The 24,263-nt window shown below is 47.1% G+C and overlaps 1 protein-coding gene across 1 annotated transcript; it reads right to left on the reverse strand.

The window, feature by feature from the left end:
• Positions 1-2,655: 2,655 nt before the first annotated feature.
• LOC107120625 (chromosome unknown open reading frame, human C20orf85) lies at positions 2,656-23,365 on the reverse strand. The gene is made up of 4 exons (XM_015423356.1): positions 23,319-23,365; positions 17,124-17,205; positions 11,673-11,771; positions 2,656-2,811 (listed from the first exon to the last, which is right to left on the reverse strand). Exons 1-4 carry the CDS (start codon positions 23,363-23,365, stop codon positions 2,656-2,658), a joined length of 384 nt encoding a protein of 127 aa, XP_015278842.1.
• Between the last annotated feature and the right edge of the window lie 898 nt (positions 23,366-24,263).

Raw genomic sequence — 24,263 nt, forward strand, 5'->3', positions numbered from 1 at the left:
TGAGTCAGTACATTATTATCTAACCAAGTATATACTCCTTTCCATCTTTTCAGAAATAATTCATCATCTTTTACTTGTAGTAAAATCGACAGTTTATCCATTTCTGCAATCTCCAATATTCTATGTATTAATTCTTCTTTTGAAGGTAAGCACTCAGATTTCCAATACTTAGCAAACAAAATGCGAGCAGAAGTCACTGTATACGTTATTATATATATTTAATATTTCTTATAATTATCAGGCAACATGTTTAACAAAAAGATTTATGGTAGATAGGGTAGTTCTATGTTCAATATCTCTGCTATTATTTTATGGACCTTGCACCAGTATTGAGATATTCTACACCTCCACCACATATGGTAAAAAGTGCCTATGTTCTTTTTACATTTCCAACAGTTTTTTTGACATATTGGCATAACATTTAGCCATTTTATCAGGTGACCAATGCCACCTATAGAACACTTTATGTTTTCTTTATATGGAATTGCTCTCATATATTTTACTGCTTTCCATATCTTGGACCATGTGTCATAATTTATATTATGTCCTAAATCCTGCATCCAGGTAATCATTGGAGTTTTCACTGATTCATCTTGTAGATAATCGTTGAGGAGAAAATTATATAGTTTTTGTATTATTTTGTCATTTGAAGACAACCAAATCTTATCCAGCTGTTTTTGATTCATAAAAACCTATTTTCTTGTCTTTATTGTATTTTGTAGCTAATTGTATGGCTTCCCACCACATTAGTTTTATATTTTGCGAGTCGAGATCTTCCTGTGTTTTCAATGTATTGTTTGTATCTAATAGCGTCTCAAAATTCTCTCTTTTGTCTTTAGTGAGTAACATAGGTTTTATGAATGCTTCTAATGGTGACGCCCATTTGGGAGTTTTATCATAAAAGTGTTCCTTTATTTCTCTCCATATTTTTATTAGCGCACCTCTTATAGTATGTTGCTGGAAATTGTCCGAAGCCCATTCTGATGCCGTGCTCTGCAGCTGAATCCCCCAGCCCCATTTTAAAAGTGAGGCCCGGTCAGATATGAAACATTTAGGACTTGCATTTCATTTCTCTTGTGACAACAGCCTTGACAGTCTGGAGACTGTGGGAGAATGGCAGATCCCAATGGCACTCCATTTAGAGTGCATGTTTTGACAACAGCCTTAACACTCAAGCTATGTACATCTGCATGGAGCTGAGATTTTGGCTCGTTCCCACAACCACGGAGTTTGCCACGGCCCGCTTGATTTCAGTTCCAGTTAAGGTTGCCGGCCTCCAGGCGGGGCCTGGAGATCTCCCACTATTGCAACCGACCTCCAGATGACAGAGATCAGTTCCCCTGGAGAAAATGGCTGCTTTGGAGGGTGGACTCTATGGCGTTGTACCTCGCTGAGGTCCCTCCCCTCCTCAAACTAGGGTTGCCAAGTGTTGTTTGAGCCGCAGCGGGGGACTCCTGGCTGGTGGCTGGAGTGCAAGCGCGCTTTGCGTGCGCCACACGTACATCACCCAGAAGTGACGTGACGACGCCGGGCACACTGGGGGCGGGGCCACGACCATCCAAGGGAAAACCATAGAGTTTTCCCTCGGATGACCGTGGCCCCACCCCCAGCATGCCCGGCGTCGTCACGTCACTTCCGGGTGACGTGCACGTCGGGGTGGGGTTCCCCCCGGGGCCCGATCCGCTGACGGCGGGGAAAACCCGCCCCCCGGGGGGACTTGGCAAGCCTACCTCAAACTCTGCCCTCCCCAGGCTCTACCCCCCCAAATCTCCAGGTGTTTCCCAACTCAGAGCTGGCAACCCTCGTTTCCGTTTCCAGTTGTGCTGCTGGTTGAATGACTGCGAGAGCAGGCATAGGCTGAGCTTTTCAAACACTACCCCAAAACATTCCTTGAGCCCGAAAGTGGGTTGAACACTGGGCTCAGTCTCCCCTTAGATCCCAAACACAAAAGAAACCACCCCTAAACTACTCTGCTGTGAGCACAATGGCTGCCTCAACTGGCCCTCTGTGACAACCGAATTCCAGGCTCTTTTTCTTTACTCCCAGTCTTGTTCTTCTCTCCCCCCCCCACCTTGCTTCCCCCACCTCCTTTCCTGTTCTTCTTCCTTCCCTAATCATTTTGTCCTCAGTGCTATGGGGCTAAAAGCCTGCTTCAGCAAGGGGACCTCTGAATCTATCAAACACCAGGATTAGGGTTACCAACCTCCAGGTGGCGGCTGGAGATCTCCTGGGATTACAACTGAGCTCCAGGCAACGGTGATCAGTTCACCTGGAGCAAATGGCTGCTTTGGAAGATATACCCTACGGCATTATACCCCACTGAAGTCCCTCCCCTTCCCCAAACCCCGCCCTCTTCAGGCTCCACCCCCCAAATCTCCAGGTATTTCCCAAACCAGAGCTGGCAACCCTAGGTTGGGGTGAAAAAAGCAGCAAAAGCATATAGATCTGTTATATGCTGAATGTTATAATAAGATCGTAGTAAGGCCTGGTACATTTAAGCAAAGGCAGATTTAAGCAGAAATGAGGCACCAAGATATTTTAGGGCCATTGTTTCTATTTCAAATAGGGGAGGTACTTGAGTTAACAGAGAGAGAGAGAGAGAGAGAGAGAGAGAGAGAGAGAGAGAGAGAGATGCCTAGATGTTATTTCTCAAAGTTAATCGGTGGGCTCATTGGGCCACTGCAAGTCCTTGTAAAAGGCACCTTTACAGCTTCTGATCTGATAATATCGTTCAAGTTCCAGCCCTGGTACGGTTGATCTCCAGCCGATAAACCCCTGAGTTGTCTGAGGAACAGGAGGAGATGGCTCTATCTGAAATTGAGAAGAACGTAAGCTATTTAGGTACCTGTTTGTTTGTTGCATTTCTCAGTATTCTCTCCCAAGGTGTCCTTGAACTACATCCACATGCATGATGGTTATTATTCTCAAAAATATTTATACATGGCACCCTCTGATCCAAATTGCTCGAGAGTGAGTCCAGACAAGCATTCAGTGCCATAATAAAACCAAGGAACAATGCACATTAAGATTACAGCAAACCATTAAGCAGCATGAAACCCAAGTCCGTTCAGCCTAAAACAAAAATCCTGCATAAAGACCAGAAAAATTAAGAATTATGATTTAAAATGGCAGCATCAACCCAAAGGATAAAGCCACAAATAAGGGAGTAAAAACTAGAGTAAGGTGCACTTCAGAATGAGAATGGCTGGCACCAGAACACAGGGCCAGCCTGACCAATAGGCAAACCTAGGTGACCATCTAGGTTTTCAGATTTTCAGGGGCACCAAAAAGGTGAGAAGAGCCTCCTGTTCCCTTTGGTGTAGTGGTTTGGTGTAGTGGTTAAGTGCGTGGACTCTAATCTGGGAGAACCGGGTTTGATTCCCCACTCCTCCACTTGCAGCTGCTGGATGACCTTGGGCAAGCCATAGTTCTGCCAGAGGTGTCCTTGAAAAGAGCAGTTTCTCTCAGAGCTCTCTCAGCCCCACCTGCCTCACAGGGTGTCTGTTGTGGGGAGGGGAAGGAGCTTGTATAAATCCAATCTCCTCCTCCTCCTCTTCTTCTTCCTCCTCCTCCTCCCCCCCCCATAGGGGACAGGCTGTGACTCAGTGGCAGAGCATCTGCATGGTATTGTGCAAATCCCCCGGTGTCTCCTGTTAAAGGATCAGGTAGCGGGTGATGTGGAAGACCTGTACCTAAGACACTGGAGAGCTGCTGCCAGTCTGAGCAGACGACACTGAGGCTGATGGACCAAAAGGTCTGACTCAGTATGAGGCAGCTTCCATGTGTGCCTTTCTTCTGGAGGCACCCACCCAACCCCCTTCCTTCTTCCTTCGAGCACTGTCCAAGCCAGTGGATGGAAGTAGCCATGGAACAAAATAAGAAGTTTCTGTAAGGTGCCAAACACCTTGGGCTAGCCCTGCTGGAACGCAGACAGACTTGGGGGCCGGCTGTTCCCTAAACAAGGTGCCACAAATGAAAAGGCCCCGTCCCCTGAGGCCATTTACCTTGCCACCAAAGTTGTGTGTGTGTGTGTGTGTGTGGGGGAAATCATAGAAATAATTAAGGTTGCCAATTTCCAGGTGCGGCCTGGAGTTCTCGCAGAATTACAACTGACCTCTCGACTATAGAGTTCAGTTCCGTTGGAGGAAATGGCAGCTTTGGAGAGTGAACTCTATGGAATCAAAACCCTACTGAGCTCTCTCCCTCCCCCAAATTCTGCAAGCTCTACCACCAGATTTCCAGGAATTTGCCAAGCCAAGGTTGGCAACTCTATGGGATGGATGGCCCTTAAGGCTGCAATCCCAAGAACACTTTCATGGGTGTAAACCCATTTGAATAAAATGGTACTTGCTTCAATAAAATGGTACTCACTTCAGTAGATCTCCTTAGGATTGCTGAGGTACCTTAAACAACCCCCAGGGCTTAACAGAGATATTGGTTTCTTATCTTACTACACATGCTAATGTCATTCAGTTCTTGCATCTGTTTGTAAACTTTTATTATGCTGTATGCTAATCTGCTCTATTCACAGATTTTACCAATTGCCTTAATCCAATTTTAGTTGTATTTGCTGCTATTCACAGGTTTTATTAATTGTTAACATCCTTCTCATCCTCCTCATTTATACCCCGCCCTTCACTACCCAAAGGAGTCTCAGAGCGGTTTACAAACTACTTTCCCTTCCCCTCCCCACAACAGACACCCTGTGAGGTTGGTGGGGCTGAGAGAGCTCTGACAGAAACTGCTCTTTTTCAAGAACAGCTTCGACAGAACTATGGCTTGCCCAAGGTCATCCAGCCAGATGCAAGTGGAGGAGTGGGGAATCAAACCCAGTTCTCCCAGATTAGAGTCCGCACACTTAACGACTACACCAAACCGGCTCTCTTCAAGTATCTGAAGAAGAGTGCATGCACGTGGAAGCTTATACCTAAAATAAAACTTTGTTGGTCTTAAAGGTGCCACTGGACTCAAAGCTTTGTTCATTAATACAGTGACTGTTTATATTCAAAAGAGACTGTTTCATGCAAAGAAAGAAACTGCTGCTTTCTAGGCTTAAATATATGTCCCTGAAGTGACTGAGGAGATTTCTGACCACAATAGGATTTAATTCTAAAAAGTGCTGAATTAATTGGAGTGTTTCATTTTGAGACCACTTTCACAAAGAGACACTTAAATCAATACTTCAGTTTCCCTTGACTGCATAATGCATATTCCACCGTTTTTTCAAAATGAATTTGCACTCCTTGAAATGCTGAGCCACCATCTTCAGCTGCAAGGAAGAGGATGCAAAGACAGGAACTGGGCATCTACCAGATCTGAACTAAGAGCAACTGTTAAGTGTAATCTCAAACTCAGACAGCCCCCCCCCCCCGTGTGAGAAGCAAAAAAGTTTCCTGTACTGCCACTTGTGAGAAGGCTACTCTTGGAATCTTGGCTAAGAGTCACAAATTTGCTTATGGCTAAGTCCCATGGAGTTGCGGTGGCACAAGTGGTTAAGACACTGAACTGCAAGCTGTGGAAGGTTGGTAGTTCAGCAGTTCGAGACCCGAGTTGAAAACAGATCAGCCAATATCATAATGCCCCTATATAAATCAAGGGTGCGACCTCATTTGGAATACTGTGTGCAATTCTGGTCACCACACCTTAAAAAGGATATTATACCTTTGGAAAAAGTGCAGAAAAGGGCAACTCGAATGATAAAAGGGTTGGAACACTTTCCCTATGAGGAAAGGTTAAAGCTTGGAGAAACGACGACTGAGGGGTGACATGATCGAGGTTTATAAGATTATGCATGGGATAGAGCAGGTAGAGAAAGAGGTACTTTTCTCCCTTTCTCACAATACAAGAACTCGTGGGCACTCCTTGAAATTGCCGAGCGGTCGGGTTAGAACAGATAAAAGGAAGTACTTCTTCACCCAAAGAGTGATTAACACTTGGAATTCACTGCCACAGGAAGTGGTGGCGGCTACAAGCATGGACAGCTTCAAAGGGGAATTAGATAAGCATATGGAGCAGAGGTCCATCAGTGGCTATTAGCCACAAGGTATAGATAGGGACTCTGGGGCAAGTGATGCTCTGTCATCTTGGTGCTTGGGGGGGGGGTCAACAGTGGGAGGGCTTCTAATGTCCTGGTCCCACTGTTGGACCTCCTGATGGCACTGGTATTTCTGGTCACTGTGTGATACAGAGTGTTGGACTAGATGGGCCTTTGGCCTGATCCAACATTGGCATCTCTTATGTTCTTATGTTCTTATGAGTGTGCCGCATGACGGAGTGAGCTCCCGTCTCTAGTTCCAGCTCTTGCCAACCTAGCAGTTCGAAAGCAAGAAATTGCAAGTAGATAAATAGGTACCACTTTGGTGGGAAGGTAACAGCGTTCCGTGCGCCTTGGTGTTTAGTCATGCCGGCCACATGACCACGGAAACGTCTTTGGACAGCGCTGGCTCTTCGGCTTTGAAACGGAGATGAGCACCGCAACCCTAGAGTTGGATTCGACTGACTTTCGAGCAAGGGAACCTTTACCTTTAAGTCCCATGGAGGACTGCAGTTGTTTTTTGAGAGCGTGAGTGTAGAGGGTAAAAGTTTATTTTGTCAAAGTGTTACGTTGAAAAGGGGTCCCAAATCTAGAGATCTGGAAACATGACTATACAGCACTGCTGCTTTTCTCACATCTCCGGCTCACATCTGTTTCCTCGCAGTTTTCCCACAACCACGTTGGGAGGTTAATCTCCCTCTACACTGCATGCCGCTTTCACTTATCTTTGCTCATCGGGTTTTATGGTACCTTCTGCATAGATTTATTGCCGTTCAGGGGTGACTTTGTAGTCAGTATGGTGTTGCCCTGGGGTATCTGAATGTGGTATTGAGCAGCACCTTTTCCTTCCTCCGCTTCTGATTCGAAGGGAACAATAAGCAGACAACTTGACATGGTTTTGTTGAACTCTGTCAGTTTCCCCACCCCTATTTCCTCATCTGTATCTATCACTTTGCCATGAATTACTTGGCTCAGGTGGCTAATGACCGCTGAGGAAAGGACTGACACAGGAAAATTTGCATACCAATGCAGAAACAAGTGTTGAGAACAAAATAGATGGCAAGCCGACACTGGCCAATGCAGAAACCGAGATCCGAGGCAATGCAATGAAAACAGATATTCCGAGGCAAGGGGGAACCAGGTTGAGTTCTGATAAAATGTGGAGCGAATGCCAGATGCAGAATGGACCTCCCTGGATTTGGGGCTAGACCTGCTCACCCAATGATGGTCAAGGAAAATGGGGGATTCACCTCTCCCTAGTAGTTTTCTGTAGATGTAGCGGGTGCCACCCACCAAGTAGAAAACTACTTGTGCAGGTGAAGAAGAAGAAGAAGAGTTGGATTTATACCCCGCCCTTCCTTGGAGTCTCAGAGTGACTTACAATCACCTTCCCTTCCTCTCCCCACAACAGACACCCTGTGAGGTACGTGGGGGCTAAGTGAGAGAACTGTGACTGGCCCAAGGTCACCCAGCTGGTTTCATGTGGAGGAGTAGTGGGGAATCAAACACGGTCCTTCAGTTTAGAGTCTGCCACTCTTAACCACTACACCAAGCTGGCTGACTGTCACTGTGTTTGGAATGGGTGCTTACATAGGTAGCACAAGAATTGGATGCAACGCTAAAAAGAAAGGCATAATAGGCTAACTGGACAGGCATTTCCCCCCCCCGGTGATTGATACTCTTGCCAAATCTTCAGAACAGGTTACAGTTGTATGAAGGTAGAAGAAGAAGAAGAAGAAGAAGAGATTGGATTTATAACCCGCCCTTCACTACCCAAAGGTGTCTCAGAGCGGCTTACAAACTCCTTTCCCTTCCCCTCCCCACAACAGACACCCTGTGAGGTAGGTGGGGCTGAGAGAGCTCTTGACAGGAACTGCTCTTTTTCAAGAACAGCCCTTATCAGAACTACAGCTTGCCCAAGGTTATCCAGCCAGGTGCATGTGGAGGAGTGGGGAATCAAACCCAGTTCTCCCAGATTAGAGTCCGCAAACTTAACCACGACACCAAACTGGTAGGAAGATAATATGGTTTACTATGGAGTGGTCTCTATGGGTTGGGTCCAGACTATCGTTTTATGAGGATGCAAGGATTTCCACCTACAGAAAACAATTTTCCCACTTAGGGAGAACCCCAGGAATAGGATTGGGGGTACATTGGGCTACTGCAAAGAAAGGGGAGGCTAGAAAATCACAATCTGCAGGTAGAAGTCCTTGCACCTGTCAAAATATTAGCCTGGAACCAAGCCTATGAATCTGTTCCTATACTGATGTGGAAACAACAAAGTGAGAATTTTTCTATTAAAAAATAGGTGATTTGTATTGGGGGGGGGGGCGGACACATGAAGAAGAAGAAGAAGAGATTGGATTTATACCCCACCCTTCACTACCCAAAGGTGTCTCAGAGCGGCTTACAAACTCCTTTCCCTTCCCCTCCCCACAACAGACACCCTGTGAGGTGGGTGGGGCTGAGAGAACTCTGACACAAACTGGTCTTTTTCAAGGACAGCTGTGCCAAGGTCACATCAGCAGGTGCAAGTGGAGGAGTGGGGAATCAAATCCAGTTCTCCAAGATTAGAGTCCGCACACTTAACCACTACACCAAACTGGCTCTCTGGCATGAAGCACATGAAGCAGATGTCTACTCAGTCAGACCACAGGCCTATCAAAGCTGATACTGTCTGCCTTGACTAGCCTCAGCTCTCAAAGGTCTCAGGCAGGGGTCCTTCCCGTCACCTGTGACCTGATCATTTCCACTGGAAATGCTGGGGATGAAAGCTAGGCTCTTCTATATGCCAAACAATTGTTTTTCTACCGAGCCATGGGTTCATCTATGGAATGGGAAAGAGAAGAATTCTAAGAACAAACACAAATTAGTGACCGAGTTGGTTTTTGCGCAAGGAATCATTAATCCCTTTGAAAGTCTAGTTAATGTAAACAAACGTGGCTAGCAAAGTTAGCTAGGAGAAAAGACCCCAAGGTCTCCCTTTCCACCTTGTTTTCTGTGCTTACTTTGGCTAAGCCTGCTCCACAGAGCAGGCTGAAAGTGCTCTTTGGTGTATCGCTTTAACATCTGGGGGCTTATTCAGCAGAGAAATGCACAGTGAGAAAGCAATATTCCTAGTTTGTTCTGCTGCCAGAGCCCTTTTGCTTTGTTCCTCGGCCAAGACTGGAAAACATGTGTGATTTCTAGGCGGAGGACTTCCTTTGGAATAAGCTCCTCTTCTTTCTTCCTTTCTTTTTTCTTTTTTCTCCCCCCTTGGTGGCACAGGCCACCCACTGGGCTGAACAATGGAGAAAATGATGCTCTTCTGGTTCCATGCCTTAGAAAACAAAGGCATCATTGGATTCCTTTGCCTGACTCTTCCAGAGGAACATTTCATTCCCACGGGAGCATGCTGAAGGGTATAATCTCAAATCTCAGGTGCTGAGATGCCTCAAGACGGTTCTCTATACATTTCCAGAACTAACTTGTTTTTGTGTGTCCTGATGGGCAAGCCATGAGTCAAGGGCGCCAGGCTTCCATCCAGACTTCCATGGTTTCATGGCTACCGATCCAGCTGTGAGCTAAAGGAGGATTTTTTTGTGCGTGGCGAAAGGAGGAAGGCATCCAGACAGCAGCTTCCTAGTTACGGAGCTTCTCCAGCTGTGCATTTTTTAAAAATGCTTGCCTTGTGGATGATGAAATCTTAAAAAGACATGAGTTACCAATGCCAACTGGTATTTTTGCCCTGGAGCATGGATGGCCAACATCTATATTTTCAAGGGCCATTCTACTTGCCAGGAGTATAGTTTGCCACACAAAACAGTTCCTTTTGCAATAACGCTAGTGCCCAGGCTCGCCTGATCTTGGGCCATTTTGCATCTGGCATTTGCTCCACACTTTCTCAAACTGAGGAAAAGGTGCAGCTCAACACCACATTCAGATACCCTAGGGCAATGCTGTACTGACTGCAAAGTCACACCATAAATCTATGCAGAAGGTACCATAAAACCTGGTGATCAAAGAAAGCGAAAGCGGCATGCAGTGTAGAGGGTACCATAAAATCCGATATCAAAGAAAGTGAAAGCGGCATGCAGTATAGAGGGTACCATAAAATCTGATATCAAAGAAAGTGAAAGTGGTACGCAGCGTAGAGGGTACCATAAAACCTGATGATCAAAGAAAGTGAAAGCAGCATGCAATGCAGAGGGGAATTTCTGTTCCAAGGTGGGTTTTGTAAAACAAAGGAGGGAAAAGGCAATACAGAATCGCCCCTTGTTAGATCTCAGAAGCTAAGCAGGGTTGGCCCTGGTCAGTATTTGGATGGGAGACTGCCAAGGAATACCAGGGTTACTATGCATAGGCAGGCAAGGACAAACCTTCTTTGAATTTTTTTTGTCTTGGGGGACACCATAAATCAGCTATGACTTGACCACAAGGAAAAAAAGGTAGTATTGGGGGCTTTACAATTATGTTACACGGAGACTGTCAGTGTGGCCAGGGCTTTGCAAACAAAATCCAAAGAGATGAAACAGTAAAGTGTGGAATATACCATTTCACAACTTTTGGAAAACAAATTCGTTTATCATTTTTTATAAAATCACACCTTGATTAAAAACTTTAGCAGGGATCAAATAGAATTGCTTCATGGGCTACCTCAGGCTTAGAGAATCACAGCACCTGCTAGGTATGGCCTTTTGTTGTGACTGTGGTGAAGAGAGTTGACAAAACAACTTTTTCTCCCTTTACCAAAATACTACAACTCAAGGGCATCCAACAAAGCTGATGGACAGTAGATTCAGGACAGACAAAAGGAAATACTTTACACAGTGAGAGATTAAAAATGTGGAATTCACTGCCAGAGGATGGAGTGATGGCCACATGCATGGACAGCTTTAAAGGGGGATTAGACAGGTTTATCAGTGGCTACATGGTGACTAAAGGGAACTTCCATGTTCACAGGTAGTCGACCTCTGAATTCCAGAGCCAGGAGGCAACATCAGGGGAAGGCCTCAGCCTCCATGCCCTGTTGTTGGCCCTCCAGAGGAACTGGTTGGCCACTGCATGAGACAGGATGCTGGATCAGATGGACCACTGGTCTGATCCAGCAGGGCTCTTCGTTATGTTCCTATGTTCTAACACTGGCTGGTGTGACTTTTTTTTGCAGAAGTGGGGTGTTCCAATTTAACTACCTTTTAAGAAAGTAGGGGTGAAAGTGAGTGAGTATGGGCTGATAGAGCGTACCAGTAAGGAAGTGGCCAAAGTGTTACCTCCCATCTTCTGTTTCAGGTTCCAGTGCTGGTCAGAAACATAAGTTACTTTTACCCCGTAGGAAAGCGATCTGGGATATGCTCTTGAAACTTAAGGTAATTCTGAATTTCGAGCTGCTTCCCACTGCAACTGCAGAAATGAGATAACTATCCAGATAATCTATAACCTTTTTTTGTCCTACAGCTAGACTCAGCAGAACTTCTAAAAGATGCTTTCTGTCTCAAACAAGCCTTTTAAAGTAGTACTAACGATTTTTGGTACCATTTACTTTGACCTTTACTTAAATACCTGAAAAATCAACCGATTGGGAATCTTTACGGGGCTTACCAAAGGTATATGTTTTTTTAAAATTCCACTACCATTTTAGACCACCTTGCTATTGCCTAACCTTAATATATTTCTCCACCGGTGTCACAGGTCGGATTTGCAAGTGCTCCGGAAGCGGGATCTTTGGTTTAGGAGGCTGCTTCTTTTCATCTTTTAACAGCTAAAAATAGACGATCAACACAATGAAATAAATTGCCACTTCGGACTGAATAGTGTATTGTGATAACATTGTAATAGCTCATATCTGTCTACATATTTATACTGTTCCCAGTGCAGCTGCACCTGATGACCTTGTACTTGGCATCTGATATGAGGCCATTTATCATGAGGCTTTGGATGCTTTTGTAATTCGCCATTCATTCAGGGAATTAATTTTCATTTTAAGGCTAAGAACAGTGGGGAGGACAGATAAGTGCTCTCAATTAAAGGGCTGAGAAGTTGACTCACTTAACTCCAGACTAATGTCTGAGCATAAGTACCTACTAAATAGATGTACGACCAGAAAATTGCATAACAGGAATTTCAAATGCAGTAGGTTTCAATGAAGCAAATAAATCACTGTCTAGATTCTGTCAGGGCATAACACACTTACCAGTGGTCTGCCTATGGTGGGCAGACCTTTACCCTCCAGCTGAATCTCCTATCTCAAGACATTGAGGAGCAGAAGAAAAACAATGGCTCCAAGCAGTCACTTCTGGGGGGACACTATAGGAATGTCCTCAATCTCTATGGTAGAGTGACCATAGAGACTGGTGAAATTCCTAGAATGTCACCCCAAAGGGTGGTGGGTAGCATTTGGGGAGCTTTGATGTTATTTCAGGCTGGCGCACTAGGAATTTCCCTGATCTCTATGGTTTTTACCATAAAGATAGATCATCAGCTAGAAAAGACATTATTTATTTATTTATTTAATCAAATTTGTACCCCACCCTCCCAGCCTGGGCTGGCCCAGGGCGGCTTACATAAAATTGGCAAAAACATTTAGTAATATAGTATAATATATAATAAAACACTTGTAAATTCCCTAAAGTGCTAGATTATAATAGCAAAGTTTATGATGGCTACCATCAGCTATCTCTCTTCCCATGGCCGGTTCGCAGGTCTTCTACAGATGTCTTCAGCGTCTTCCCGGCTGCTGGTACAGCTGTTACTATACATTCCAGGGCAGTGGACTTCTTATCCTAGTTGTTAATAGTGGCGGCAACTCCAAAAGCCTGGCGGAAGAGCTCCGTTTTACAGGCCCTGCGGAACTATAATAGGTCCCCCAGGGGCCTGATCTCCTCTGGGAGCTCATTCCACCAGGATGGAGCTGCCACTGAGAAAGCCCGCACCCTGGTTGTCCCCAGCCTGGCCTCCTTAAGGCTCAGGAGGGCCAGTCAGTTCTGGACCCCTGAACGCAGTGCTCTCTGGGGAACGTGGGGAAAGGCGGTCCCTCAGGTATGTAGGTCCCTGTCCATAGAGGGCTTTAAAGATAAGAACCAGCACCTTGAAACTAATTTGGTATGCTATCGGCAGCCAGTGCAGTGCCTTGAGCACGTGCTCCTGAATTGGGAGTCCTATCAACAGCCTGGCCACAGCATTTTGCACCAGCTGCAGCTTCCGGATTTGAGACAAGGGCAGCCCCATGTGGAGAGCGTTACAGTAGTCCAATCTCGAGGTGACCATCGCGTGGATCACTGTTGCCAAGTCGTTGCGTTTGAGGAAGGGAACCAACTGCCTGATCAGCCGGAGAGGGTAGAAGGGCTGCCTTGGCCGTGGCTGCTCCCTGGGCCTCCATTATAGCATCTCCAAATGCCACCCTCTGCAGGCACCCCTCCCCAAATCTCTTGGCATTTGCTGAGGCAGTGCTGGCAACCCTGGGGCATATGTAGGTTTGCCAGCACAAGGCTGGCAACTGGTTGGAGACTACGGTGGGTGGGTGGGGTTTGCTGGTGACATAATCAAGATGGGTAGCCATGGTAGTCTGCCTGTAGCAAAAGGGCAAGAGTCTAGTAGCTCCTTAGTGAAATAATGACAACTCTGGTGACACTGTGATGTCATTTCTGATGTGGCCAAAGGTGAGGTCACCACGTCGCCAGCAATGCTCTAGCATTGTAAAACAGAGCTCTTCCCCCAGGCTTTTGGGAGCCGCCGCCACCACCAGTGAAGAACATCGGTTGGCTGAAAGCGAGAAGGCCCTGGACTCTGGAAGTTGCCACCCACAGCCTAAAGAACAGCAAGCCCTGCAAGGACATTCCAAATGAACACTAAGAGCTGGCTGTGAGATGAGAGCTTTGTACACTGGTTATCGGCTGCTACCGTCGTACGGATACCGACATCTACTAGCACTTTAGTACGATTTTATAATTTGTTTTAATTGCAACTTATGTTTTTACTGTAATACCCTTTTTTTTTTGTAAGCTGCCCTGAGCTGGCTTCGGCTGGGAGGGCGGGGTAAAAATCCAAACAAACAAACAAACAAACAAATAAATTTGGTCAAATCGTAGAGTATTGCCATTGAGCATTGCCTCTGAGTCAGGGATGTCAAATCTGGTCACACTGGAAGTGACATCATCACACCAGGAAACTGCTGATCACCCCCCCCCTCCATTTCCCCCGTTACCTTTCTGAGCAGTGGTGGGAATGGCAGGCGAGGGTGAGGAGAAGCCTCCTGCCTTAGGGGGAGACCTGGCAACCCTGGACATAACCACGTTTCTTATTTGGGGGACTGGATACTCTGGCTGATTCTGGCAACCTACACAGATCAGGAGTGTTTACCTTTAGGATTCTCCCACTGGCTCCTACAGTGATGGTTATGAGGGCCGGACCACTGTTGGCTATCCACTGTCGGGATGAGGGTGTTCTTATTGGGTTAAATGTAAAAAAAAAAATTCACTTGGAAGCACAGGAGCGTTATGCAGTACCCTTGATCCGCCACGTTTCATGGATAAGGGGAAAATGCTGTTCAAACAACTTACAACAATGACCTGGCTACAATGGCAACCAGAGAAAGAAATTTTACTTACAAAAATAGAAGCACATCATACATGACAAGAAACAATGTGGCCTTCATCCAGATTCCTTCCGTGTTTTTAAAATGAAGTATCATTCTTTCATTCATTCAGTTCATTCATTTACCTACTCCCTTTACACCCTGCCTTTCTTCCCAACGGGGATCCAGAGCAGCTTACATCATTCTCCTCTCCTCCATTTGATCCCCACAATAGCCCTGTGAGGTAGGTTAGGCTGGGAGTTGGTGATGGGCTCCTAGTATACCCAGCAAGCTTCTATGGGAGTGTGGAAATTTGAATCTGGGTGTCTCAGATCCTAGGTTGCGATCACACACACTAAATAATCCACTTTCAATCCACTTTCAACGCACTTCTGAATTGGATTTTGCCAGTTCACACAGTAAAAAATCCAGTTTGAAAGTGCACTAAAAGCGGATTGACAGTGGATTATTTAGTGCGTGTGATCGCAGCCTTAAACCGATTTTCCACAAGCGCTGCTCCACGCTCGCTCTTCACTTTTGCCCCGATGGTACGTGTCAATTTCACACACACTGCTGTGTGGCCGCATCTTGCCCCGCAGCTTTGCGTGATTTTCCCCGTGTCTACTCAATCCTGTTTTTTGAGAATTGAGTGGACGCGGGGGAAATCGCACGAAACTCCGGGGCAAAATGCAGCCACGCAGCAAGCACGTGTGAAATGGACATGTACCATCGGGGCAAAAGGGAAGAGCGAGCGTGGAGCAGCGCTTGTGGGAAATCGGCCTTATATTCCAACTACTACACTATACTGGTTCTCTTCCTTGGAAATAGATCAAGATGGCTAGCCGTGTTAGTCTGTTGTGTAGCAGCAGAAAAGAGCAAAAGTCCAGTAGCAACTTAAGCACCAACAAAATTTGTGGCAGGGGATGAGTTTTTGTGAGTCACCGGCTCACAGAAGAAGTGAGCAGTGACTCATGAAAGCTCATACCCTGCTCTTTTCTACTGCTAACATCTCTTGTATGTTCAGGGCTATGCTTTTGTTTTCAAAAGCAAGTGCGCACCTGCTTAAACAGATGGGTAGGCTGGGCAGGGAGCTACATTCAAGAGCGTTCTGCTTTTGTCCTGACCTGGGTGGCCCAGGCAAGCCTGATCTCATCAGATCTCAGAAGCTACGCAGGGTCGACTCTGGCAAGTACTTGGATGGGAGACCTCCTTGGAATGCCAGATCTGGGAGGTGGGGGTAGTCTTTATTCAGCCACCTCTCTGAATCTCCTCCATGCCCTCAGTAGGCACGGTTTGCCAGTTTGGTGTAGTGGTTAAGTGCGCGGACTCTAATCTGGGAGAACCGCGTTTGATTCCCCACTCCTCCACTTGCACCTGGCTGGATGACCTTGGGCAAGCCATAGTTCTGGCACAGCTGTTCTTGAAAAAGAGCCGTTTCTGTCAGAGCTCTCTCAGCCCCACCCACCTCACAGGGTGTCTGTTGTGGGGAGGGGAAGGGAAAGGAGTTTGTAAGCCGCTCTGAGACACCTTTGGGTAGCGAAGGGCGGGGTATAAATCCAATCTCCTCTTCTTCTTCTTCTAGGGGGGCAGTCACCAGAGTTTGCTGTGACTTCCAGCTGCACACACGTTCACACATACTCATGTGCAGAAAAATACCAAAAAACAGCAACGGCGCTCTGTTTCCAAGCATCTGGCCAACAATCTGCAAGCACTTTCAAGCAGCAGATGAGGATTGTTGTTTTTTTCCTGCCCTCATGGGGCAGTCACCAGAGTTTGCTGTGACTTCCAGCTGCACACACGTTCACACATACTCATGTGCAGAGAAATACCAAAAAACAGCATTTTACAGCGCTCTGTTTCCAAGCATCTGGCCAACAATCTGCAAGCACTTTCAAGCAGCAGATGAGGATTGTTGTTTTTTTCCTGCCCTCATCTTGCTTTTGTGCTTCAAATCCCTCTCACAACCTGTTTCCACTCCCCCCCCCATTCAGGATTCTAAGCACATTTCTGCATCATGCATCTATCAAGGTCACTATGGCCTGTTCTGACTGACAGGGATTCTCTCTAGCATCTGAGATAGAAGTCTTTCACATCACCCGATCCTTTTAACTGGAGATGCCGGGGGATCGGTCCTGGGACGTCCTGCATGCCAAGCAGATGATGGACCACTGAGCCACAACCCCACTTCAAGTACTGTGTGTATCGCATAGGTAATTCGTTTAAATGCTGCTATCCTGATCGCCTATTCAAACTGGTTCATAAGGGCAGCTTACAAAGAAAAAGAAGAAGAGAAGAAGAAGAGAAGAGAAGAGATTGGATTCATACCCTGCCCTTCACTTGGAGTCTCAGAGCGGCTTACAAACTCCTTCCCCTCCCCACAACAGACACCCTGTGAGGTAGGTGGGGCTGAGAGAACTCTGAGAAAAAGAGATACAAACATTAAAACACAGCAAAATAACCTTATGCATGTGTGTTTGCGCATATTCATTCAGACATTCATCCAGGTTTGAGAAAGGGATTACATACAGACATCAACGTTACCTCTTCGATTGGCGTGGTGAGAAATCCCCAGCGTTTTGGCCATTTTCGCGCAGCTTCCTGTTCTCTTTCAAGGTGATCCTTCCTGACGCAAACAGAGGGAAAAAACAAGCAGAAGTCTAAAACTTTCCCCCCAGATTCCTACTTGAAAAGATCTACTGGCACAGTGCACTGGAAGCCATCAGACGCATGTGCAAGCAGATTGCTTTAAGGATTCCAGGCCTCTGAAAAGGCACCAGACTAAAAACCATTATAGTGTAGAAGGTTTGTGTTAAATTGTATAGAAGGACACTCTCTGTAAAAGCCCGGAAGCCATCAGACGCATGTGCAAGTGCTTTAAGGATTCCAGGCCTCTGAACAGGCACCAGACTAAAAACCATTATAGTCTAGAAGGTTTGTGTTAAATTGTATAGAAGAGCGTCGTTTGTTCAAGTGTGTGCTATAATGATTCCAGTATTGGAGACTTGGAGGATACCTGGTTTCAAATCCCTATTCTGCCATGTAGCACAGCCTCAGGGCCAGGCATTCTGTCATAGCCAAGTAGGGCTGCCATCCCCCCAACAAGGGGTGGGGGTTTGCCTCCTTTCAGGGCCCCTGATCTGTCAGCCTGAATCTGGCTGGCAGGGTGAATCTCGCCTTCAAAGTGCCCCATTCGAACCAACATGCCCGGCGCAATGACATCACCCAGAGGTGACATCATTGCGCAGGGCATGTGGCAGGAGGACGCTCTGTCATTCGAGGAAAAACTCTAGGGTTACTATAGAGGTTTCCCCCTCAAACAATAGACCGTCCCCCCACAATGTGCCCTGAATGATGATGTCACTTCCAGGTGACGCAGAAAGAGAGAGGAACCCCGCCGGCAGCCAGGTAAGACCTGGCAACCCTACAGCCAAGCCTAGCTATCTGGGTTACTGTGAATGAAAAGTACTGGGTTCGCCACATGGAGGACTCAGACGACGACATACTGTAGCACACGTTTATTGTACTTCACACAAACAAAGATTGACTAGCAACGGCCAACCGGGCCAACTATATACATATCCACCCAGCAACCCCCCATTCCCATTGGAGGGTTTGAATGTCCCGCCAAGGTGGCTATTGGTTGGGGCTGGGGGATCCAGGATCCGAAGTTTCCATTGTTCTAGGATCCAAGCTGTGGCCTGTTCCACGGACCCCTGGTGGCGGTCCACGTACATAACAGTGAGGATAAAATGAGCAAGAAAGAACCATGCACTCTACTCTGAAATACGTCAAGGGAGGGTGGGAAAAAATGTGCTAGAGAGAATGTAAGAAGAGGCCAGCACCCCATCTCACACAGTGGCCAACCAGTTCCTCTGGATGGCCCGATGCTGCCTCCTGGCACTGGGATTCAGAGGCTGACAGCCTCTGAACATGGAGGTTCCCTTTAGTCACTATGGCTGGTAGCCACTGATGGACCCATAGAGTTTCCAGAGATTCCTAGAGCTACCCTATATCATTTCCGGATTTTCAACAGAAGTGACATCGCAGCGTATGCGACATCATGGCCCCCCCTTGCCCCATCCCCGAACTTCCATGCATATCTCACACACACACGCACACACATGCACGCACACACACGGGGTTGTTGCAACATTTCTCCTGTCGTAAAGAGACCTTTTGCTTACTGAAGGAATTATGAGCCAGTTGATTTCATTTACTGCGTGAGTCCTTTTCAAGGACTTCGGAGGCGGGGGGAAATAAAAGCCCTGCAGCAATTTACAACATATTTACTCTAAAGTAATTATATTAAGCCATTGTTTTGCAGTAAATGATTGTACGGATCGTAACCTTGCTCTCTTAAGTTGTTAACAGCGTGACCCGCAAACCAGCTAAGATGAAGCACTTGGAGTGAGGCTGGGGACTTTAATGTACTCTGATTTTCATTGAGCTGTGGACGGTGTGCTGCCCAAGGAGCTTAGATTGCAGTTTTAACGGTAACATTATGAAGTAATTCTGATATCAATGGATTGTGACGCCCTGCTTCTTTAATTCTTTAGTCTACCTGAGGAAAAAAAACCCATTTTCATCCCTGCCTTTCACACATGAGGGAGTGCAAAGGGTACCGAACAAATAGAACAGAGCCGTCACTTAATGGTTACTGCTCATCATCGAAGCCATCGTATAAACAGAGTCATTTATTCTGGGGGCAACTATCCCTCACTTTTATTATTTATTTTGTTAATTTAAGCCCTGAGCGATGTCACAGAATGGGGATAACCTTGGGCCAGTCGTGGCCTAATCTACCTCACAGGCAAAAAATAGGAGGCCTTGAACTCTTGGGATGATGGTTTGGATTAAAAAAATGGAAATAAGGGGGGAGAGGGAATTGGCCCAGAATTTTACCCACTTAGGGTTGCCAGGTCTGGGTGGGGAAATACCTGGAGATTTGTTGGGGTGTGTGTGTGGAGCTGGAGGAGGGGGGTTTGGGGAGGAGAAGGACTTCAATGGGGTATGATGCCAGACTCCGTTTTTCAAAGCGGCCATTTTCTCCAGTCGAACTGGTCGCTGTTGCCTGGAGATCAGTTGTAATCAGTGTTCCCTCTAAGCTGAGTTGGTGTGAGCTAGCTCACAGTTTTTTAGCCTCCGGTTCACACATTTTTGTCTCAGCTCAGGAAGGATGGCTCCAGAGCAAACTGATTTATGCAGTAGCACAATCGCTCTCTTGCAACTTTAATGTCAGGAGCTCAAAGTAGAATTTGTGCTCACAAGACTCCACAGCTTAGAGGGAGCCCTGGTTGTAATCCCAGGAGATCTCCAGCTGCCCCCTGGAGGCTGGCAGCCCTACACCCACTTGATCATTATACCCCTAACAAAGGATTGATTCCCCAGATTTTTTTTCTAGGTTTAGACACTAGAGGCTCCACTGCTGCTTGCCCAGCCTTGTAGCTTGCTGTGCTTGCGATATTAAACAATACTGAGAAACAGTCCTGTAGGTAGGGATTTTGGGGGCAGGGGACCCACCAGCTAATTAAATCATAGGCTCTGGGGCAAGGGGAGGGGGTTATGCCTAGTGGCTGCAGCTTCTGCTCCCCCGCAATGGCAGGCCTTCCCTGGAGCATCCGGCTCCCTCCCTCCCCGAGAAGCTCCACTGCCCCTTCCCACGGCGTGCGCCAGGGCACCCTGACTTCCACCCATGGCTCCCTCCCGGGGCTGGGAGAGGGGAGGTGTGTGGTGGCTGGGCTGGCCATGGAGGTGCCATGTGTGGGCTCAGTGCACTGGAGCACAGCTGGGTCAGAGGAGGTGCCTGCCTGCCTCCTTGCCTTGCCTGGGCTTTACAATTCATGCTTGCTCCCTGGGTGGCTCTCTCAGCCTCGCCTTGCCTCTATGGCATCGTGCCCCACTGAAGTCCTTCCCCTCCCTAAACCCCACCCTCCTCAGACTCCACTGCCCCCCCAAAATCTCCATGTATTTCTGAACCTGGAGCTGGCGATCCTAGTTGTAGAGTCTATTTATTTTTGTTGTCTAAATTTCATTTTTGTGCTTTTTTCTAAACTACTTTGAAATCCCCATTGGGGAAAAAGCGGAGATACTTAAGTAAATAAATTCTGCACAGCTGGTTGGGCACTATGGGAAACTGGTTGCTCGGCTAGTTGCATGGGGTGTGATCCTAGAACAGCTATTCTTCTGTTTCCCAGATGCAAACTGGAGTGTATTCAGTGGGTGTGATAAGCATAACCTGGAGGGATGACCTCTGGATTCTCTTTAATGGTCGCGGTCACACGAGCTGGATGATCCACCGCGGCAAATCAGAGCCGGAGCAAAAAGAACCGTGGGAGCGCCATCCGACGTGCCCCCGCGGCTCCGTGCCTCAGCAGCCAATCACACGGTGCACAACAAACCTGCAGTAGCGCGGTTGTGCACATGCGTGGGATGGGGAACGGCGCTGGCTGCGACGGCCTACCGGCGCTTCCCCGACCAGACGCCTTCCGTTGGCCCGCATCATGCGGTAGGTACTGCTGTTTTGCTTGTACCTTTTTGATGTGTGTTTGTGGGCTTAAGGGACAGATCGGGGACGGGTGCACACCACTTCCCAGATGTTGCGGTGTGATCGTGCCCGCTTGATGCGCCCCTGATCCGTCCCTCTTGCGGATCAAATCCTCCCATGTGACCGGGACCAGTGAATAGGAAACAATCAGGGATCCACACAGCAAAGGCATAGCTCCTCCAACCCTTTGCTTAATTAAAAAAAAAAGTTCTTGTATTGTGAGAAAGATTAGTGACTGCTTGACCTTGAAAATAAATAAATTAAATAAATAAATATAAATTAAGAAAACATCAGAAGCCCGGGTGCAAATGATGGCTGCCTTTGCAAAACTCTGGCAAAGCCCTATTAAAAGTTTTGATCAGGCATAACAACAGAAAAGGAAAAGTATTAGAAAGACCTGAGAGTGTTCCTGTATGGTGGTGGATACCATGCTGGACTATGCCAGGAGAGACCTGGATTCAGTTGAAATCCCCACTCAGTCATGAAGCTCCCTGGCTAGCATTGCCAACTCCAGGTTGATAAATACCTGGAGATGTGGGGGGGTGGAGCTCGGGAAGGACGGGCTTTGGGGAGGGGAGGGACCGCAGCAGCCACAGAGTCCACCCTCCAGAGCAGCCCTTTGCTCCAAGTGAACAGCTCTCTGTCATCTGGAGATCAGTTGAAATTCTGGTAGATCTCCAGGCCCCAACTGGAGGCTGGCAACTTTGTCCCTGGCTCACTGTGGGTCAGCTGCAGCACCAAACTATGTAGGACTTCCTTCAGTTTGGTGTAGTGGTTAAGGGCTCAGACTCTAATCTGGGAGGACCGGGTTTGATTCCCCACTCCTCCACTTGCACCTGGATGGATGACCTTGGGCAAGCCATAGTTCTGTCAGAGCTGTTCTCGAAAAAGAGCAGTTTCTGTCAGAGTTCTCTCAGCCCCACCTACCTAACAGGGTGTCTGTTGTGCGGAGGGGAAGGGAAAGGAGTTTGTAAGCCGCTCTGAGACTCTGAGTGAAGGGCGGGGTATAAATCCAATCTCCTCCTCCTCCTCCTCTTCTTCTTCCCTTGAAATCAGTGCCAGTCTGGCATAACTCTGCATAGTGTTGTACTGACAGTCATTCTTTTTCGGCCTAGCCTACTGCACAAGGCTGTTGTGAGAAGGATAAAATAAAGGAATGGGAAACCTTGTTTGCTGCTCTGAGGTCATTGAAGGAACAGTTGGATGAAAAACCAAGAACAGAACTGGGGAAAATGGATTTCATTATCAAATCCAGGTGAGCAGAGGTTTGTGTGATCATAGCACAAGATTTTAAGAAATTGGTATCACATTAGGGGAGAAGGGGTCTATACGATTAAGAGATGTGGGTACTTTTGAAGGTGATTAGTGGCATCTCAAAGGCCAATACATTTCCTGTTTGGCTAGTCTTGCCACAACAATCCCTGTTTATTTTTGCTGCAACTGACTTGGAGTGGAAATTGGATTTACACTGAAGCAAAGCTGCATAGACTTGCAGACATACAGATAGAAAAGGGTAACAGTTCAGTAGCCCCTTCAAAACTAACAACATTTGTGGTAAGGCATGAGTTTTCACGAGTCACTGCTCACTTCCTCAAATATAGCGTGTATCTGAAGAAGTGAGCCAGTGACTCACAAAAGCTCATACCCCACCACAAATTTTGTTAGTCTTTAAGGGGCTACTGGACTCTTACTCTTTTCTACTGCTACGAACAGACTAACAAGACATACAGATAATCATCTCAATTTATCGGAGTACCCAAGTCCATTGAATCCAATGGCTTGAGTGTTGCCAGCCTCCAGGTGGGACCTGGAGTTCTTTCGGAAATTACAAGTGACCTCCAGACTACAGAGATTAATTCCCCTGGACAAAATGGCAGCTTCAGAGGGTGGTCTCTAGCCTATACCACAGTTTCTAGGTGACGTCCCTCCCCAAATTGCCCTTTCCACCTCCACTGCCTCCAAATCTCCAAAAATGTCCCAGTCTGCAGTTGGCAATCCTAATTTAGATGGGTGAAACTGTTTAGGATTGTAATGTTTGAGGCAACTGGGGCCTACTTGGACAAGCCCCTCCAGTAAAAGAAGGATTAAAAACCGAATAGGTAACAGAAAGAGGGAAAACTGGGTTTGTGTTGTGTTTTTTTTTGGGGGGGAGGTAATTAAAGGGAAAAGGTTAATTAGGAGAGTGGGTTTACCATATCTGGGCCTCCGCCACAAAGTTCAGCTGGTTTTTCTGCGACATCCTAGCCCTTGCTTCGGACTAGCGCCTCCTGGGAACGAGGTGGAGAAAGAGCACTTGCTTGAAGCTGGGTTTTGGCTGCCGCCAGGTAAGCAAGAGGTGAGCTGGTGAGTGGACTGCTGCTTCTGCTTTGCCGTTGCTAGGAGACAGCTGGGGAATGTTGTGGGAGGAGGCCTGGCTTCTGCCTAGGCCTGTCCTGACATGGATGGGCGGGCTGTGTGTTTGTCCACCTGAGTGAACTCTGCGCCAGTGGTGTGCGGGACACCTCGGCTTCCAGGGCAAATATGGCATAACAAACCAAACTCCCTCCAATACTTCAGGGATGAAACCAGGGTGTCTGCTTCTGGAATGCCAAGGCTCACCCTCACCATCCAACGTTTTAAAATGGCACCCCACAAAGTCTTGGCAAAAGGGATAACAGTTCAGCAGTTTATGAAGGACAGCTCGATTCGAGTCCAACAGCACCTTGAGAGACCAACAATAAGCTTTTGAGAGTCAAAGCTCTCTTTTGGCTCTTGAAAGTTCATACCCCCCAAATCTTCTTGTCTCTCAGGTGCTACCGGACTCGAATCTATTGCAGGCGAACACAGCTACCACCTGAAAACAGGGATACCAGAATATGAATCACAGATGCAGAAAAGAACAGTCACTTGTATCCTACCATTCCACTCACAAAGATGGAAGCCTTCCTTCAAGCTCAGGGGCTTCAGCCTTTGCTGTATGAAATTGTTATGTACGCGGACCGCCACCAGGGGTCCGCGGCTAAAGCAGGAGCTTGGTCCCCAAACACAAAGGGGACCTAGGATCCTAGTCCACCTTGGGTCCACCAATAGCACCCTTGGTGGGAAATTCAAACCCTCCAATGGGAACATAGGTGTGCCAGGTGGAGTGTATATAGTTG

Source organism: Gekko japonicus, unplaced genomic scaffold, assembly GCF_001447785.1.
Source record: "Gekko japonicus isolate JY-2015 unplaced genomic scaffold, Gekko_japonicus_V1.1 scaffold1580, whole genome shotgun sequence".
Taxonomy (NCBI): domain Eukaryota; kingdom Metazoa; phylum Chordata; class Lepidosauria; order Squamata; family Gekkonidae; genus Gekko; species Gekko japonicus.

Coding starts and splice junctions, on each gene's coding strand:
- LOC107120625 (XM_015423356.1), bottom strand. CDS start 23,365: ATGTCGCAGAAAAACCAGCTGAACTTTGTGGCGGAGGCCCAGATATG. Junction 17,206..23,318: donor GTGGCGGAGGCCCAGATATG/GTAAACCCACTC, acceptor TGTTTGCGTCAG/GAAGGATCACCTTGAAAGAG. Junction 11,772..17,123: donor TCACCACGCCAATCGAAGAG/GTAACGTTGATG, acceptor GTCTATTTTTAG/CTGTTAAAAGATGAAAAGAA.